General features: G+C 43.1%; 2 protein-coding genes across 2 annotated transcripts in view; one reads left to right on the top strand and one right to left on the bottom strand.

The window, feature by feature from the left end:
* Positions 1-1,826: 1,826 nt before the first annotated feature.
* On the top strand, positions 1,827-14,234 carry LOC117462024 (voltage-dependent calcium channel beta subunit-associated regulatory protein). Its single transcript, XM_034104057.2, has 11 exons — positions 1,827-1,936; positions 2,139-2,306; positions 5,512-5,583; positions 7,832-7,977; positions 8,351-8,412; positions 8,522-8,684; positions 8,761-8,947; positions 9,032-9,133; positions 9,904-10,096; positions 10,215-10,419; positions 10,503-14,234. The coding sequence occupies exons 3-11, from the start codon at positions 5,536-5,538 to the stop codon at positions 12,337-12,339; spliced, it is 2,943 nt and encodes a 980-aa protein (XP_033959948.1). The 5' UTR covers positions 1,827-1,936; positions 2,139-2,306; positions 5,512-5,535; the 3' UTR covers positions 12,340-14,234.
* Positions 12,501-20,759, bottom strand: part of stk11 (serine/threonine kinase 11) — a 20,394-nt gene continuing 12,135 nt past the window's right edge. The window contains exons 8-11 of the mRNA XM_034104058.2: positions 20,115-20,172; positions 19,801-19,994; positions 18,056-18,300; positions 12,501-15,558 (exon numbers count right to left, since the gene is read on the bottom strand). Coding sequence (XP_033959949.1) covers positions 18,092-18,300; positions 19,801-19,994; positions 20,115-20,172 — 461 coding nt within the window. The 3' untranslated portion in view covers positions 12,501-15,558; positions 18,056-18,091. The remainder of the gene's footprint in view (positions 15,559-18,055; positions 18,301-19,800; positions 19,995-20,114; positions 20,173-20,759) is intronic.

Here is a 20,759-nt window from a genome sequence, read left to right as displayed (position 1 = left end):
ATCTCATTGGAACAAGTATAGAGCATGGACTAATGTTGCCCATACACAGATCTTAAAACACAAAGAGGTATCACCATGTCATTGAGATCTTCAGGAGTCAGATTGTTTAGGCATTTAAGTTTAATATTAGCAAATTGAATAATTTGATCAATGAGAATGATCAACCTTGACATATATATTTTTTAGAATATAGAAGTGGTGGGATTTCCACAATTGTTATTGTGCCATTATATCACCTTTAAGAGGCTTGATTTGTTTTGCTTGTGGCCAAGACGTTTCAAAAATAACTTTAAAAGATATTTCAGAGCAATTCCTGTTTTATTCTCTTTTGTAGGACTACAAACATACCTATCCATGGACGTTCACTGAACGTATAGAAACGAATTGACCAAAGAAGTCCTATTAGTTGAATCAGTGTACATTTTTAAATTGCAGTACAACAATTCAAAGTCACATCTTGACATTTACACAAAATAAGGTTTGACAGTATATGCTAAGAGACGTGTGTAAAATAATCTAAAAAACCAAATCGTCTCCATTTAGCTACAACATTTAGTATACTTTCCAATACAATAGGTTTTAGATCCTGTTTTGTTCTCAGTATTGATCAACTAGACTTGTTTTGCAGTATTGTAAATAGTATTAAACCTATAATGCCAATCCATTTAACATATCTTTTTGAATTGTATGTAGTGGTCCAAAGGCTATATCTTCTCAGAGATTGTGCATACAGTGGGAACAGTTTTTTCTTCCAAAGTGTATGAAAAAAGTCCTTGAAAACCATTTGGTGTGTTTATGTTCCAGATATTTGAAGAGACTTTACTGCAAGTAGAGTTAATGAGACCCTTTTAAGCAAGTGGAAAATAGACTTAGAGTTCAAATGTCCCAGAGATGTACAGGAATAGCCTGACAAGACAAGAGAGGCCACTCAAGTTACACCATGTGGTTACATTCCTAAATGGACAGCATCTCAAATTCATCCGTCAAAAATGTATACATCTGGGTGTAACTTAACTTAATTTTCATCAGTAAAACAAGTTAAGACATCATTTATTTTGCAAACAGCAAAGAGATCCATGCATTTAACCTATTGGACTGCAATTGACTGATATCACAATAGGTTACTCTAGTGTGAAATTAAAAAGGAAAATACACAAATTATTTTCAAATAAAAATAGTTTAATTACATGTTATAGGAACAATTGGATTGTATACTATGGTTAATAAATATGTAGTTCAGTGATTTAGGACACAAAAACCCTTATTTTATGTTAAATAAGACTAATACAAATGATTACATTCACACAATGGAGTGCAGGTCGATGAAAATGTTGCCAAATCACTGAAAAGTTGGCTATATGTTTATATAAATGAATAAAATGAGATATCTTTCACCTTTCATTAGAGAAACATTCGTATTCGTGTTAAATTATCTTATTTTGAAGGGTTCTACTAAATTCAAACTTTAGCTGTATGAGGATCTTCATTGTAGTCTATGTTTATCAACCAGAAAACAACCGTGCAACGCTGCCACCTGGTGGTAAAACGTGAGATTACAGAACACGTCTACAACACCCATCTGTCCCCGTGCATGTGTGTCGTAAAACAAAGCATCAGTGACAGACTCGAACGCAGCAAATGTAAACGTGTTAAATATTGAATAACATGTTGAATCTATGCAACATGAATCAGCTAGACAACCAACCAACCGCTCCGTCAGCAGCTGCCATTGATGGGCATCTGCTGTGAATGAGTTTCTCTCCTCCATCTCTCATCATCACTGCTGGTCACGTGGTGCGTAGGGAGAGGGCGGTGGGTGTGTCTAATCGCGTGAGGTTTCATTCATAACTACAGTCTGTATTTGAAGCCCAAATTAAAGTATGCAGAGGGAGCAGGCTGCATGTGGATCACCGCTTCACACGGACTCTACAGTCGGGTGAGTGTGGGTCTTTTTCCCTGAACCAACAGGCTTGACATTTCACAGTGAAATATGTAGCCTAGCATTTTTATTTTTGAAATATATATACATATGTAAAATAGGTGACCACAGCTCGTTAATCGCAGTGATTTAGTGAGAGTTGACTGGCTGGCACATGAGGGTTCCTCCTGAGTGACTGGTCGTGATTTATTCCCCGCAGGCTGAGCACACACGAAGCAGAGATGTGGGACAGTCCTGATCGGAGGGTTTTCGGAGGAGAGAGGGAGATGCTACTGCTGATGCTGAGGCTGCTGCTGCTGAGCGTCTGCAGCGGCTCCCTGTAGTCTGCAGAGCGGAGGGACGCTGCTGCAACACCACCTGTTTCACCGTAAGATCACAGCACATCCTCCGGTCCACTCCTCCGCCATGCACTTTACTACTGACGGTGCTCGAAAGGGTGTATACACCACGGGCATTTTCACTGTGCACTTATGGGATGGAAGTATGTGGATGTCTGTCTGTCTCCATCTGTCTGCCTGATGCTAAAGAGAGACATGATGTGGGGGGATGTAACATGTCATGACACACAACACGCACGCACGAACGAACGCGCAGACACACACGCACACACGAACGCGCGCACAAAGACGCACACGCGGGTTTCCTTTTTCTCCACCTGTCTGCGAAGCTTAGAAGGCAAGTTGGTAAACGTCACAAGCCTTTCATTTTTATTTTATCCTAGGCCTATTATAACAAGGATACACTTTTCTTTTTCAGAATAGGACATAATGAATAGGGCAGATATTAAAATAACAATAGCCTAATAATAATAATAATAATAATATAAAAACATTGAATACAAAGAATCTTAAAATGTATTTGCCAAACATGCAATCAACACACAATTCTCCTTTTATTTTCTCTTATAAGTCATAAACTGACACTATGAAATATTTAAGATGTTATAATGTCATGGCTGCAGTTTCTAGATGGATTATCTCCTAATATTTGAGGTATATGTGGGTTTGAGCACGGTTTGGTTTCTCAGCACGAGTTTGCACCATGGGTAAATATAGTTTATATTATATTCATGTCAGACATGCATAAAAGGAAACAGACATGACTGACTAACTGTATTAATTGCAGGTATTCTTTTTTTAAAGCCACTAATTCACCAAAGTTTAGTGATTTTATTGAGTTGTAACAAGAAAGAACATTACAAATGAGAACTTGTACCATTTCATGAAAGAGACCATTTTTAGTCTTATGCTCGGTGCCTCTATCCATTATACTGTTTGATATTCAGTCTGCAGAAAGAAGACAGATGTTTTCACAACATCTGTCTCGAGGGAAACTATGGCCGTGTCTAAAAAAAGAAAATCAAGCAGAATTGTTTTAAGGCTACAGCTGTCTGAAATCATTTATTAAAAATTCACTTTACTTTTAAGTCCCGAATCATGTCGGCTGGGATGGAATGAGTAAATATGAAGCCTTAAAAATAGTTGTAAAAGCTGTAATAATGGTAAATATCTTCATAGGAATGTGTATAATTGTTTGTTAATAAGGAACATGCCTTACTATCTGATTAAAACAACAACCATATTTTAAACGTTCATGTTCTGTTGCTAAACAAGGGTGAAAGTAAAGTGTTACCAACATTCAACATGATGTCTTAGTGTGTGTGGGTCTCTATTGTTGGTGTGCTATTCAGAGCTTCATCCTCGTCCTTGTTACCTTTAGCTGTTGGTTTCTATGAGATATTAGATCAAATATGACTCTCACATGGAGAGGGAATGTGCGGCAGTGTTACCGGTCTGTGTAAGGAATGCAATCACGGGCTGATGTTACACAAGCTCTGCTTTGTGCAAGTGATTATAAACCGAAGGCTTTCACCTCCTTTTACCAAACGACTCCGTCTCACAGTCCCATTTTACAGAAAGTGTAAAGACTGAGCTGAGATATTCTCGGTTATTTCATGTGTGTGTGTGTGTGTGTGTGTGTGTGTGTGTGTGTATAACTCTCATTCAGGACAAGAGTTTATGTAACTTTAGGTGATTATGAGACAATGGGACCCTGGGAAAAGTGCTCCCACCTCCTACATACGAACAAGACCCACACATTCAAGGACACGTCTTTTTGATAGTTTTGCATCTCTATTTGGTAATTATGTGGCTATTTTTAGTTCTCTGGTATCTCAACCTCTGTGGTAATTTTGCATCTATTTGTGGTAATATTATGTCTCATATTGATTTTTCTGTGTCTCGTTTTTGATGTGAAGCGATGATCAACATGCATTATATTGACTTCCCAAAAGAAAATGGCTAACAAAAGGAGGCTCAGGCCCAGTGGGCATTCAATAATCTTTCAATAATAACCATGACTTTGGTATGTTAAAGGGGCAGTACACCAATGTAAGGAAGACAATCAGTATATCTTCTTTAGGAGTAGTGTTCAGCCAGTCAAGAGTTTTATAATATTTTCATTTTGTTCTTCTAATGGCATCCAAATAGTAACAGAAAGCTATCATTATAACTTTTGGAGTTTGAAAGAGGTGGGTAAGGAATGGTTAATGAAACTTAAAGTACCTCCACTGTATGATTCTATCCCACATTGAATACTGTTTTACAAACTGGTCGTTTGCTTGTGCCACAAGCCTGAAACTGATAGAACAGCTGTACAAGAGGGCTATCAAGGTGTTTGACAGAAAGCCATATTCATACCACCACTGCACCATCCTTGAAAAACACAATTTCTTGAGTTTTGACAATTTTAAGTCTTTTAAAAGTATGTGTTTTTTTTTATAAATGTTTACATGGACTGGCCCCCCCCTCCCCCCTTAGGGGAATTCATCCACAGAAAACACACTGGTCGCTGCACTAGATCAGAAACCAGAGGAGACTGTGAAGTCCACCGTAGACGGACCACTTTTGGACAAAATGTCCTCTCCATTAAAGACAGCTCTTTCTGGAATAGCCGCCCAACTCAGATACGGGATTGTCCCACTCACAATAGTTTTAAAGGTCAACTCAAAGAATGGTTGAGAAACAAACAGACGTGCAAGTACAGCTAAATGCACTTTAACACAGGGGTAAGTCCTCTACCTCCTCTAGGTAGCTCTTGTATCTTCTCTTGCACTTTATATGTCGTTGCTGCTAGATTGTACTGCCATGTGGTAAATACTTGTGTATGCTGCTCTTGCTCTTTTGCACATCATGTATTTGTTTTTGCTATGTGTGTAATTGTCATATTCTTAAATGTTTTATGTGAGGGACTGCGGATGGAAATTAGCTCCAAGTTAAAATCCGGCATATTTACACCATTTGCATTTTTTTGTTTTAAGTGCTCATTAATGTGCATTGTCCCTGCTAAATAAATGATTAAATTAAATAAATGTAGCCCCTGCCTCTTGCAAATCATCTAACTTAATAACAAACATGGCCCTAGTCAGGGCTGCTGCAAGGAATTTCAAAACACCCAATAGGAATGGCAATAAGAACATAAATCTGCTGCCTTTCCTGAAACAACATAAATAGTAATGTTATCTAGAAAGAAGCAGCAGCTCTGTCTGACTTCACCTTCTCCGTCCTCTGCAGGGTTCACTCACGCTGACCTGGACCATGAGCAATGATTTGCCTTTTCTGACAAGTCTGACTGAGAACTCCACTGTGAGTACCACACACACACACACACACACACACACACACACACACACACACACACACACACACACACACACACACACACACACACACACACACACACACACACACACACACACACACACACACACACACACACACACACACACACACACACACACACACACACACACACACACACACACACACACACACACACACACACACACACACACACACACACACACACACACACACACACACACACACACACACACACACACACACAGATTTAACACCACCATGGCTCCAGTAACAGGTATTACACATCCAGGTGAAGCTGTAGTGGGGGATAGCTGGATCTGCATCTAAAGAGGATTTGACTCAGAAACAGAGTGTGCCGCTGGCTTTGTGTGCCATGCAGCCTCTGGAGGCCGGGGGGGGGGGGAATCTGATCCAGCGGCGGTGATTATCGGACTGTTAAGGTTGTCTGTGGGGAGAGACAATTGACTGTTGTTTGACTCAGTGTGTGTGAAAAACATGGCATAAAGACTGGCGAGAGGCTTTGCTGCTCCCGCTGATTGATTGTGTTGTTCTTCATGTTTGGCTGAGCTTGTAAAAATAGCAGATTTCATTAGGCTACAGACACTCTGACAAACCATGTGTGTGTGCTGTGAGTGTATCAAGGTGTGCCGTGATGGAGCTGTTATTCTTACATAGACGCACGCACACACACGGTTTCATACACATCATTCTGAATCTCCCCATAGGCTTCAGCTAAATGTAGGCCATAGCAACTTTTAATGGCTGTACAAATATCTAAGTGGGCGTGCGTGCGTCATGGACTTAGTTGAACATGTTCAGGCCTGAAGCAGGTTCGAGGTTGAATGAAAAGAGGATAAAAAGGATGTTTTCATTTGCTCCGATGCACATAATCACCAACCCTTTCTGGTTTTATTAGTACAAAATGTCCCTCTTCTGCGTAGCGACTTTCTCACTGTTGGATTGAGATTGTGACTGAGGTTGACAAAGATTGATTGATGCTTTGTTTTTACAGAAATACCTTTATCATTCACAGGGTACCAGCCATCTTGCTATGTAGCCCTTTAGTTTTGTAGTACACCTCCTTTAGGTATTTTGGTATCTTATGTAACTCTAAATGTTGCAATAGATGAATATTCCATTTGTGACGGTGAAAAGAGCCCAATTATTATCCCTCTCTTTGGAAACTGACATCGGAAGAAGAGGCAGGAAAGTCTGGTGTGGGGATTGCTCATGTGCGTCCTCAGTCCTCCTCCGATTTCCATTTTTAGCCTGCGGAGGCTTCGTTTCCCCCTCAGTGAGAAGAGCTAGGAGATTGAATTAAGAGTCTCGCTGACATTTCGATTAGCATCCTCAAGCTCACTCAGCCAAGACTGAGGGTATTAATCAGAAAGAGTAGAAAGTGTGTGTCTGTGCGTAAGAATTACTGTGAAGAGGCAGTTACTTAAGAAAGTCTTTCAGTGTTAATTCCACTTCTTATTAAATATTATAGCGCTTAGCTGGCAGCGTAATGCGACAAAGAGATTCCTCAATGCTGCGAAACTCAAAGGGAGAAGAATCAATTATTGTCCCAGCAGGACTAACACAGCCAGCAACACACTAAACATGACAACAGAGATATGTAAGCCTCTCCTTTATTGTGCTATTAAAGGAATGAGTTACGAGCTCCACCAATAAACACAAGCAATGGGAATTCAATTGATGTTGTGCAACCTAAACAGGACACACTTCAGAGAGTACCGGGGTTTGAGCTAGATAGGTTTGGAAGACTGGTATTTTTAGTGACAGGTTTTTATTTTTTTCTGTCAGTATTTGATTTATATTCCTGTCAGCAAAGAAATGCTGAGTTCTATTCTAAAGTTAAGGTAAATCTTTATTTATTTCAGGCTACATACAAGTTGTAGTCCCTTGATCTCACAAGAGGTAGGGTATAGAAGCCTCATTGCAATGCAAAGCATGCTAAACCCAAGCTGAGAGAACATACATGGTCCAGTATATGCCAGATAAACTCAACTTTGGGATACACTATTACAAACTCATACTAAAAAACTAATAATTCACAGAGAAAATGCTAGAAAAAAGGGAATAACTCGGAGAGATTACCTGATCTTTGGTTCATTCAGAGATTAAATGATGTATGTATTTGTAGGGTTAGGGTTAGGTAGGGTTACCCCACATGTGTACTGTATTGATTAAATGTACCTAACCTCTCTCCCTGGCTGCTCTTCTTCAGGATGTGCCTGTGTCGGCGGGCCAGGTGGAGAACTATGTGCTGCTGCTGGTGCTGCTGAGTGTTTTTGCGGGGGGGACGCTGGTGCTGCTCTCCCTGCTGCTCCTCTTCTGCCACTGCTGCTGCATGGGCGGCCGCCGCTACTCCAGGTGGGTGCAGGCCCGGTTCTTCTGCAAACATCACAGCAGCTGATGTGATTGTGACAGAGTGGATTAGTTTCCTGTCCATTGTGCTGAACAGGAAACAGTAGCTGTTTATTTATCTGATAGCTTTGGTTAGTTAGTGACATACATATATTAATATTCACAAACAAGTACAGCTGAAATAATTAGCTTGTTAATCGATTAGTTAACTAAACTATTTTCAACTTATAGTTTTTCATGCAAGTACTGTCTATCAATTGATTTGACATACTTTGACTTAGGTCAATGCAGAACTTGGAGGTGTAATGGAGTTCTTTTACTGAAGAGCTGAATGATTTTTCAATCACTGACAAAGAGTAAAAATTGTTTCCACTTTCAGAGCGAGCGATGACCCTGAGAAGACAAACACGACTTATGCTGAGGATTCTCAGCCCACCCAAGGTCAGAGATGTGTATTTTCTTAAGTTCATACATACATCTATTCTCCTCCACTGTCATCACCAATGCTATTTTTCTCCCTCACTTCGGCCTTGTCCTCTTTGTCACTCAGAGATCACCATTCATCTGGATGAATCAGACGCTCTCTCAGCTGCCAGCTGTCACGATGGGGAGTCGGAGCGATTTGTCTCCACTGGGTCCACTGGCCGCAGAGTCTCCTTTAATGAATCTGCACTTTACGAACAGGATAAGACGACCCAGGAGAAAGGACGCAGGTACAGTATAACAGACAATACATTCATATTTTGATGAGCTGGAAGCAGATGAGAAGATTTGTTGACTCTGTTCCAGATACACTCTGACGGAGGGAGACTTCCACCACCTGAAGAAGGCCCGGCTGACTCACCTCCACCTGCCTCCGTTACCATGTGACCTGAAGATCCTCACCATCATGGAGTGTGACTCCACGGAAAGCAGCACCGTCACCGTCAACATCAATGAGACCGCATCCCCCAAACGGCCCCTCGCCATCTACCAGGTGACTTTACTGGCAGTGATTTGTCTCAAAACAAACCAGGTTTATTTTCTCCTCTCCAACCTGCATTGATTTCTTTTCCTCCAGCCCAATGAGAGGAGAGTCCCCGACTGGGTGGGACAGAGCCTCAGTGGAGGTCTTCCAGGAGACCCGCACCACTCCACCATCCTGGACCAGAGCCTCAGACAGGTACCATCCGCCATGAAAGCACTGCACACACATTCCCAGACAGTGAGTTTCTAATTGTTCTCACTTTTAATTGACAGTTATGAAATAGTTATTGCATCAGACACGTACATTTTTCAGCACGCTAGCGGCATCACTCTTCGGAGAGCAATGTTGACTAAGTTGGTCCTGATCAGCTCAAGGGTGGTTCTCAGTGACGCTGTGCCCAAGTATAACCTCACAGAGCCACGAGCTGTTGAGTCTTCATCGCTTCTTCATCATGGGTTGACATGCCGAGTGATTTTATGGTTTTTTTGTTCTTAGTCAAAATCACTATTTTCATCCTGGGCACTTGTTTATTTATTTAAGTAGGGACAATGCACATATTAACATGAGCACTCGAGTCCAATATGTATATTTGCCAGATTTAGCTATGAGTCTTATTTTCAACTGTACTAATACATAGATTAAAATGACCAATTTGCTTTCACAGTTTTCTAACAGCATGCATTTATTGTCCGGGCACACACAGGTTGATTCCTCAGTGAGGATTGATCCGCTTGTATCGTGGACAAATAGAGTTGTAAAAAGCAGCTGCCACAGGCTCAGACCTACTGATGCACTGTGACATCAGTCTTCACTGCAGCTGAGTGACAACATGACAAACTGCTTTTCCCCCCCCCCGAGGGATTTGCCTCTGCCAGTCACCATTCATCTCAGCCTGTCTGCCTCAACCCCTCCTTAATGTCTCATCACCTCTCTCCATCCTCCTCTCCCTTCGTCACTTCTGTCAGATGGAGGCTCTCAGGGACAGGGCTGAGAGCGAAAGGGGGATGAGAGGAGAGTTGACTCAAGCTACAGGCCAGACTTCAGTTCTGCATTTCTTCTCTAAACTGCGGCGCCATGCCAGTCTGGAGGGAGCAGGGCCTTACTTCCGGAAGTGGAAGTTTGACAGCAGTCACCGGGCTGCCAGCCTGGAGGCCAAAGGTTTGAATACATGTTATAAATCAATCAGTAGCTTACATTTGTTGATTATGTCTTCAAAAGTAGCTTTGATAAAGAAATTGTGAAAAACATCGCTATTTTGTATGTGAATTTCTACCAGGATCGCCCAAGAGAAGGCCCTTCCAGAGGCAGAGAGCAGCAAGTGAAACCACGGATCACACCGAAAACGACTCTTCATCTCTCAGAGACGAGGTCATGGACTCTTTCCCACAGTCCCCTATCCAGACCAGTGGTCTCCAGTCCCTCTCTGCAGAGTCTCTGTCTCATTCCGACACAGCACCCATGTCCTCGGTCTTCCTCAGCAGGTACATGCCTTCCTCTAATCCAATAACATGCACTTCTACATTCCCAGCATCATTAATTAAAGGGCTGTTGTTCATCTATACAGGGTAACAATGGAGGACATGGTGGAGGTAGGCGGCAGCAGCGGCAGAAGAGAGGATCTCTGCTCGCAAACAAATGAGAGTTACGCGCCGAGGCAAGAGGAGACCACAGTGAATGGGACAGAAGAAGAAACACAGTTTGGTGCGGTTATAGAGACGGAAGCCGCAGGGGACGAACAAGAATCGGTAGATGACTTGTTTGGTGCAGGAGCTGCTGTACAGGGACGATCTGAAGACATGTTTGGAGCAACTAAAGACACAGAGACATCAGATGTGAGGAAGAAGAGCGAGGCCGAGGTAGATGACGGAGATGAGATGGTGTTTGGAGCTGAGGCCAGACGAAGGACCGACTCGGGCTCATCCATTTCCTTCATGATTCGCCAGGAGAGCTCGGAGGCGCCTCCCTCCCTGTACAGAGACATTTGGAGCCTGCGAGCCTCTCTAGAACAATACGCCTCCTCAGACCACAGCAGCACAGACCGGGAGTCGATCCGCAGTGATGCCGACAGCAGCTCGTCCTTTGGGGGTGCAGGAGCTCCCTATGGCCTGGACAGCTGCTTGTCCCAAGACCTGGACGATGAGCATGAGGGAGAAGGGGACGGAGGGATGATGGAAGGTGGGATCCGAGGAGCGTCAGGTGGGGACAGTGAGGTGGGGAGTGGAGCTGGAGGAGAGAGCGAGGCAGGGAACCGGAAGCTCCTCCAGATGGACAGCGGTTACACCTCCATTGAAGCACCCTCAAGACACCCTGAGGAAATGCGCTTGTTTGGGACTCCGGGAACTTCTCGAGGGAAGACGGCATCTGAGAGAAGGTTGTTCTTCACCAACTCGGGGAGGAAAGGCTCAGTGTGCGAGAGCATCGAGGCCAGGCTGTTCCAGGAGGAGCTGGAGGATGACGTGGCCAACAGAGCGGAGACAGAGGGGAAACGAAAGGCGAGATCTCAAACTCGAAAGCAGTCGGTCACCCTTCAAGAACCATCTCAGCTTTTGAAATCACTTCACCCTCAGAAACTTTCAGAATCACAACCCCAGTTGATGTCTCCGCTGATCAAGCAGATCCCACAATCCTCTAGTCCTCACAAACCTCGACTCCGCCGCCGCGACTACAGCATTGACGAGAAGACGGATGCCCTTTTCAACGAGTTCCTCCGCCATGATCCGCGCTTTGACCAGCAGGACTCTCCGCTGCGCTCCAGGCACCGGTCCAGAGTTCACCTCCGCAAACAGTGGCAGAGACACAAGCAATACAGCGACCCAGGGTCAGGCGCTGGGGGTAGGTATTCCCCATCTTTGGAGAGGCAGAGGTTCACTCCACTGAGGAGAGGTGACAGTGCCAGTTACCCTCTGGACATGAGGTATCACAGCACACTCTCACGCATTGCGAGCGCCGCTGATGAAGAAGCCAGCGAGGTTGCAGCCTGTGAGGAAGCAGCGAATGAGAGCACAGAGAACAAAGATCTGTCCAGTGAAGGAGCCGCAGGGGACGATGCAGTGAGTAAAGCCCATACGACCTCAGAAGGCACTGACGTGACAGAGAGCCGCGGTGAGTCGACTGCCGAGGGCAACCAGGCCTCTGCAAGAAAAGGCACAGAAAGCACAACTAGCCAGTCTGTGAGCGCGGTGACGACACAGACGAGCCACATGGATCCCAGAGCCGTCAACAGAAACAACAACAGCAGTCAAGCCATTCTTTCAGAGAGCAGCCTGGCAGACAAGCTGGCTGTGTCGGTGGAGGAGAGGCTGTACGGCGGCCTGCGCTCTGCGGAGAAGCTCGGCCAGGGAGCAAAAGAGCGATCGCTCACCATCTCTCACACAGCCTCCCCTGGCTTCAGCCCCATATAACCGGTAAACAATAACATCTACTTTTTAACTTGTATTGCATATCATCTCAAGATGACAGACTGGAAAATTGTCTAAAGCACTTTGAACGTCATCATGTGTTAGATACAATCTATGGACAATTTAGGAAAATCTTCAAGAACACAGCGATATCCCGAGGGAGAGAAGTTTACTTATTTATTTGAAGGCCAGTCTCTACCCGCATTTCCATTCAGACCTTTATTTCCACTGACGCTATGTGACGCACCCTTTTTCTTTATTGGTATCCATTCCTAAAATCAAATGCATTCATTACATAGCTTTGAAATATAGACCCATCTTTAGAAAATGTAATATTTTTAACTGTGACTTTTTAGCATGCTACTCTATGTCCAAACAATGTGTATGTGGATACTGTACAGTGTTATCTTTAAAACAAAAAGCACTTTGATGGGAAGAAAGATCATGACGGAGTTTCCGTCACCCGTCATTTTAAAACCATAACCGCAAGTGTCCTTCTTGTCGGTTTCTGTATTTGGCGATAAGAAGAATACCGACCATGTTAAAAAAACGAAATCATTACAGTAATTCAGTGGTCTTTCATCAACACCATATCAGCAGATCTGGAGAATACACGTTCTATATCTTAATTACAAACAGATGGGAGACCCAGGCTATAATGCCAACAGTGAAAATATGTGCACCCAGAATTTTTGTACCCATATTTCATCTATTTTTATAGGATTGTGGTTAGTCTTTTTCCTGTTATTTATCATAAGTAAGGAGGCGGTATCCAGGAGCTTCCGTGGGCTTGAGCAAAGTGTTGCTTCACTGCTGAGACTCGGAGGGGGGGGGGGGAACTGACAGATGATACTAACGGGGACACAGGAGCCTCTCAGGCCTGGAGACAGCTGGTCCAGTGACAGAGACTTGAGGTTGTGAAAGAAGAGGCTGAAACTAAGTAGCAGTGTCGTGGGACATATTTACTCCGTGTTACTAAATGAAACATAAGTCTGGTGATATCCTCCGTTGGTCTTATTGTCAACAAATGCCACAAAAAGACAACATTAACTAATTCATCCTACTATCAGGTAATGAAGCCAATGTCTGATAGATTATTCCTTTTCAAATAATAAATGTTGGGCCACATTTATGGATTGAGTGTCATTCTTCATTTCTTATACACCGCCATATTAAGTTATTTTTGAATGAATCACATAAATATGAACTATAGCACAAATTGTTTCTCAAATTGCACTATGAATAAAGCCTCATTCAAGTAACGTTAGCTTAGAACCAAAGGGCCCAAAATAATTAAACATTTAAAATATAAATGAAATATGCGTCATCCATTTCTAAAGAATTGTCCTCAATGGTAAAACAATGGGCTGAGCCACAGACGGGCTAGGGAAGAGAGAAATGATGAGAGAAATTGAAACTCAGCTGGTTTTGTTTGTCTGTTGACATTAAGAAAAAGATAGAACACTGGCAACTCGAGCCTCTAGGTAATACTCTGCAGATATTATGTCTTGACATGGTAGAATCACAGGGGGAATAGCTTTCTCTCTACTCTCTCTCTGCCAGTATGGATGTCAAATGTAATTATTCGTTTTGCATTCGTGTCAAATTGCATCTCTTCAACATGAGAACATTGCTGCATGTCATGATGAAACTGAGAGTAGGCACAGCTTGTCCCTTTTCCCTCTTTCACACAGACCTGGGTTACAGTACATGTATGTAATAAAACTCCCGCCTCTGTCCTCATTCATGCTGAACCATCTGCTTAACTGTAAAACAAGTAGTGCAGACAATTCAAATGTATCTCAGGCTTGACAAAGGCCAGACCATGTGGACCATCTGAGGCACATTAACATTTTGGACTGAACATTTTTCTGAATTAAAAAAGTGGAAAAAAGTGACTCATCAAATTTTGACTATGCTGTTGTGATGTGTTAAACGTAAGCTGATGTGTGTGAAACCGTCATGACGGCAGATTCATCCAAGTTGTCCTGATGAACCAATCACGCAGCTGAAACAATCATTTTTCCTGCGTCTCGCTCAACGGAGAATCTCTCCGTCGACCTTGCTGACGTGGGAAGCACTACTCTCTCTCTCTCTCTCTCCCTCCCTCCCTCCCTCCCTCAGAGTTGTGACTCACCTGCTCTCTGATCTATTCCCAGCGAGCGGCTGACGATGGGTCTGGCTGCGGAAAAGGGAGGTGGGGGGGGAAGAGCTCCCATTGATGTGATCAGCGTAACAAAGAGCTTCGCTGGAAAACAGACGACTGGCTGATTGTGACGACACACCGCCTGCAGCAGAGCGGCAGCAGCTCTTGATATTCTATGATCCGACGACAAACCCCCGGAAAGACGAGGAGAGTATTTCTATCGAAGTATAACCTTTTAAAGGACAGTGGTAAAAATACCACAAAAAAATCCAGGACATTGAGGTGTACTGTATGATAAAAAATATGCTCGTCTCAAAATCAAACAGAAAGGATCATCCAACAAAATAGCCTGTTTGGGACATATTTTATATAAATAATAATTAAAAAATATTCATTGGAAAAAAGAAAAGAAAAGAAAGAAACCTAAATGGAAATCAAACATCCCCAACAGATCGGCGGTGGATCTCAAAGCTTCAGTCTGTCCACAAACCAAGCACTTTCCCTTTCTTCCAGCTCTGTACAGCATGCAGTTTTTATGACGGTGGTAGTAGAGTACTATCATAATTATTCTCATTATAGATTTAAATATAGAATTATTCATAACTTTTGTTATCTTTTCTCTTTAATTTTTTCACACATCACAATGTGTCTTAAAATCTGCCATTAGGGTTCAGTAAAAACAAAAGGTAGTCAAAGAAACAGGATGTGGGGTAGAGGGGGTGGATGGGCGGGGGTACAGGGGGTGATGGTGTTTGTATAGTCCGGAAAAACACTCGGGCCTCTATAGAGGATGTCAGGGTGTGGGGGGGGGGGGTGACAGAACTGGATGACAAGAGTTATAAGGAGCCAACATATGGGAGGGAAAAAAACATCATCTTCACAGCCAGTGCCTCAGTCTCAGAGCAAAAAGAACATTTCATGCTGTCCTCCTCCTCCTCCTCCTCCCCGTCGCTCATACCGCATCTTCAGAAGACTCTGCAGGCCGGGGGTCCGAGGAGGGGAGGGGGCGTTAACGTCAGCAGGTTTCTGTCACAACGGTGAGGACTCCGGACACAGAAGGACGGGGACAGATCAACCTGAGCGAGACAGAGGACAGAGTAAAACAGACGTCAGGTGGAGTTCCCCATAGCGCCTTTTCCACAGTTAACAGAAAACACTCGCTGTGGGTTTTGCCAATAGTGGGAAAGGTTACTGTCGCCTTTCGTTTCCGGAAGAAATGTGATCCAGCACTGATCGGCACTGATGGAAACATGACACCTCAGTCATTTCCATTATTTGTCCAGTGCAATGCTATGACAATTGTTTACATGGATGTAAAATACATACAGATGTTGACAATAAGTAGAATTTATTAACGTAAAAAATGTATGATTAATATGCTCTCTTCAAAGCATCCTTTGACAGAAACAGTCATTTTTACTCGCTGAACTTCGTACGACACACTTCATTCAAACTCAAGCGAAACTAAATAAAACTCATCCCAACCCCCCGTTAGCCTTTCCACAGGCTTGTTGTACAACAATCACCAACTGTGGTTTGAGGGTTGGAAAGAGAAACTGAACAGTTATATAAAATACCCTAACGTAACATTTTGACTGTTTATTAACTGTTGGAGCTATACAAGGGTCTATGTTATTTAGTAATTCAATATTTATTTTCTAGCTGTTTTTGTTTGTATTACATGAATCATTATTTATCATCGTTATTTGAGCTGCAGTAGTTCTCTATGCTTTTATTTTGAAGGAGGTTTTGGCACCGGGTGATTAGTATACATTTGAAGCAGGTGGTGGTGGGATTGGCGCACCAGACGAGCATATGGTTTTTGATCAGGGAACATAGGATATGCTCCAGGAGAAGCCACAGGAAAGGCATCCGTGAAACAATTGTATATGTGCATTATTGGAATACAAGACAATAAAGGAACAAACTGAAGTTCTTGCCTGGACATTGACTATTTAACTGCATTAGGATTCGCTTTATGTTGCGTTTTCTATTTATGTATTTGTTTAGCCGTTGCACTAACCATGCTTCATGTGCTGTTGAACGCCAGAAAAGATAGCAGTAAGGTATACTTGACTACTGGCAAAAAGAAAGAGTTGATCAGGTATTTTTTGGAATGTTTTCCTGCTTATAATGTGCCAAGTTTGGTGAGAAAAGTGTTTATTTTATATTACAAGACAGTACAAAATCGGGTCTGTTAACAGGGAAAGATTCATCTCCACTGAGGCAAAGAGAGAGACAAACATCCCACAGCCCACTTGATCTCATCCACCGTGAGTCATCGCCTGAACAAATGAATACGCAGCATCTCCTCTGCACTGCACTCATGACAAACAGCCTCACACCGTGACTGGTTTGTATGTGCGAGAGATTGAAAGAGCAAACTGTGGGTGGTAACTGGGAAGAGAGGAGGAGACAACCTGTTAAAAAGTCTGCGTACGCTTCAGCATGAATCTCAGCTTGAATGAGGGACGCTGACAAACCCCTGAAGGCTAAAGAATCCAAACAGAGAGAAAAAGACTGATGCTTCCAGACCGGACCAGATGTGGTTTCTGGGACTGTATGGCAAGCCTCCATGTGCGGGTGGTGAGTCAGAGCACTGCTTTCTGAATATCAACAGACTCGCCCGCTCCTCCCTGATTTCCTCTGCCTCTCTTCACTGATACTCGTCTTTACGTCTCTGTCTGTTCCAACGCGTTCTCAACACATCCCTCCCATCATTTCATCTGCTCTCCTGCCGGGATTATCTTAATCTTTTCCCTCCGTCTGCTGTATGGAAAGGTTTCTTCCAAGCACGGCTGGAGCACAATTCACACCTTTTCTTAATCGTCTACTAGCAGTGGGTGGCAAAACATGACGTCAGAATATTCTTTCTTCTATTTAATAATAATATATACTATATCATTTGCTCCTGTGGGTATTGTCCACAGCATTCACTGTTACCAGTCTGATAAGTGTAATATGTAATGTAATGCGCATTGAGCATTCAGAAAAGCGCTCTAATAAATGCAATGAATTATTATTATTATTATTAATTTATGCAGATAATGTCTATGAAACTGTGTCTCCACAGACTACGGTGCCAGTAAGCACAGCAACAAGATCAATTTGATGTCATTGTTATCAATTGGAATGTTATAACTGGCAGCACCAGCTGCAGGGTTACCTTTCTTCTGTTCTTCTGGAAAGCATTGCATGGACGGGGACCGGCTGATTTGTGAAGTAGAAATGAAGAGTCATTTATACAACACCAACTCATTTTTCAAACCAAAACCTCCATAAAGTGGCAGCAGGGGGGGAGGGTCGCCAAGGAGCTGACAATCTCCTCAAGAGTCCAGCTGATTGATAGGTGGTTTGTTTACATCACTTCAAAGAAGTTCATATTGAATTAAAATACATTGAATGAATTCCATGGTCAGCTCGACCCAATTTTACATTTCTCTTTCAAAAGTGCTTCTGTCGTATATAAAGTGGATGAGCCGAGACCTTTCCACAGTCAAATGTAGATTTTCATATTCGATTTACACCTATTAATTATATCATATATTCTCAGACTTCAGTCTCCACACTCACCAGGAGGGTTGTTGCCGAGGGAGGAAGAGGAGGGGGTCATTGCTGTTTGCAGGTGGAGAGCTTGCGGATCTTGCTGGCTGTGGAGACTCCTTTACGAGAGGGGTTTGATGAAGAGGAGGACCGGCGTTCGGCTTTGGCCTTGCTGTTCAGAGACCCCCCCTCTGTCCCGTTCACACACGCTGGCTTGGCTAGAGCTGGACTGTGGTCTGCGTGCCCCTCGTACACATCTTCCTCCTCCACTTGTCCTAAAAACACACGCACAACAAAACCAATCCATCACAGATTCCTACGTGCTGACTGCTTCATTGAGTCAGCGCGAGATAATGAGTGTGCACACTGTGAATGATTTCATGGATGAAAATAACTACAACTGTAAGAACTATAAACAAGTGTCCTAATAAGGGACCTTTGAAAACAAAGCTAATTTGTCAACAGCACCAGCTAAATGTCAGGTCAGATAACCAACCATGAGAAACAAGACAAATAACAACCAGAGGTAATCAACTGAGGAAAATGCCCTTACTGGAAAGTGCAGAGGTGTGTGTGTGTGTGTGTGTTTATGCAACTGGAGCTGAGGGACACTTTCAATTACTGCAAAAACAGTAGGACCGTAAAGAGATTAAAAGCAGTGAGAGGAAGATACTGCTTTAGAGCATCATCAGGTCATACTGCCGTTTCATTCACATGGAGCATCCTGTGGGAGTGAACCCTGGAAACCATTCATACTCCCACACCTAAACCATCTCACTGGACTATTTTTAGATCACTTCATTCACAGCTCTGCAGCTCGGCTTGGGTCTTATGTGGGGCAACACTTCTAGATACCCGACTACCGCATTTATTATTACCAGCTGTTGCCTAGCAACAGATAAAGAATCTGCATTCTTAGGGGAAAAGAAAAAAGAAGAGTTGGGAACAAATTAAATGGAAAATAAAGATGCTACCATGATCTATTCAGCAGTCAGTGAACACACTGATCAAAAAGGTTTGTACACACAGTTCACAACAACAGTAAACGAAATTCAACATGAAGTCTATTTTGTTCCAGACCTGTAGATCTATTTTCACATCTAAGCCCTGTGCACAGATTGTTTAATAGGTACAGTCAACCAATCACAGCTTGGTAGGTGGGTTTAACAATTGGACCATCTGTAGCCACCAATCTACCTGGTAATAAAACGGACAGAAAATTGCAACAACTGGCAATCTTTCTATAACACATTATTAAGGACAATAAACAGGGTGTTTTTCTAGACAAATATAGTATAAGGGCAATACTGTGGTGCTGATCTTATACATGAGATATACCGATTCTCCAAAGAACATGACGCCTGTATACAAAATGGCGCCTTAGACGTTAACAACACAACATCCGAGCTCCGTAAAAACAAAGCTGTTTTTGCCATCTGATGGACGATATATTTGACACGATTTAAATATTTTTGGAGTAATTGTAGCATTATTGACAAACTAAAATATTGTTTTCTGGTATCACTTTAAAATCTGCATTTTAGTACAAGGGCCATGCCGAAAGTACGACTTTTCTGTTACCCCTTACCTGGTTTAGACAAAACCCCGATAAAGACAAACAGACAGTTTCTTGTCCCTCAAAGTCGAAACAATAGAGGCGTAACCGAAAACAACACTTAAAGACACAGATTGCTCTCATACTGCACAATATAGGAAGAATAACATCCAAATCCGTCTTGAGTCCAGCTGTGAGGAAGGTCTGAGCTCACCCTCACCTGGCACCGTGAAGTCCTGAGTGTATATGATCTCATCCTCTTGGTCATAGAGCTCGTCATCGTCCTCCTCGGTGTAGCCGTGCAGATCCTCCAGGTAGGGCACCACCGTCATACTCCTCCAGGGATCCCTGCTCTCTGCGTTGGCAGGGATGGGCACGGGGGGCTCAGTCGGGGGGTGTTTCTTACGCACCCAGCTAGAAGCCACAGGCGAAAATGAAAATGTAAATACAAAAAAACAAGTGCTCAGGAGTCTAAGCATGTTGTTTATCGGCAAATAAATATTGTACATGGGATAATTAATGCAATGCACTCACTTATGTTGCCTTATGTGCTGTATGGAAAACCTCTTCGCCGGGTCGTACTCGAGCATTCCTGAAAAACAAACATTACAAAAGGTCAATTCAATCACAACAATCATAAACACACATCCTCTTCCTGTGAGGTGGTTGACCTAAACAGCTAGGAGGCTGCAGCAGTGAGTGGGGGATTAACAGCCTGACAGATGATAAACTCATTTATTAATTGATGCACATAATAATCTCATTAATCACTGGGAGTCAAGGCATCCCACGAAAGCTTAAAGAGTCAATGAGGTACTGTAAGGAAACGCCAATATGAGAAGCATAACCGCTGTAGCAATATAGTGAAGATGTTGTCCCTTAATTATCACGATGTGGGCTGAATCGGTGAGAAAAGCAGTGTCCGGGTGATAAGGCGGCAGTGATGCAGTGCCCATCCGGACCTCATCATGTAATTGTCTCCCAGCAGGCGTGCAGAGTGCTGATAGTAGTGCTTCGCCTGCTGAAGGACACCTTTTGTGGCTCTGGGCTTATTTTAGACCGTGTAATTATGCCCAGGTGCTGCGTCATCACACACACAGACGTCACGCGCTCACACAAAATGGGCGATGAAGACTTGTGAGTTATAACAGAACCAGAATGTGGCATTAATTTGCGGCC

The sequence above is a fragment of the Pseudochaenichthys georgianus genome, chromosome 17, assembly GCF_902827115.2.
Source record: "Pseudochaenichthys georgianus chromosome 17, fPseGeo1.2, whole genome shotgun sequence".
NCBI classification, from domain to species: Eukaryota; Metazoa; Chordata; class Actinopteri; order Perciformes; family Channichthyidae; genus Pseudochaenichthys; species Pseudochaenichthys georgianus.
The sequence above is the reverse complement of the archived record's forward strand: the minus strand, read 5'-3'. Positions and strand labels throughout refer to the sequence as shown.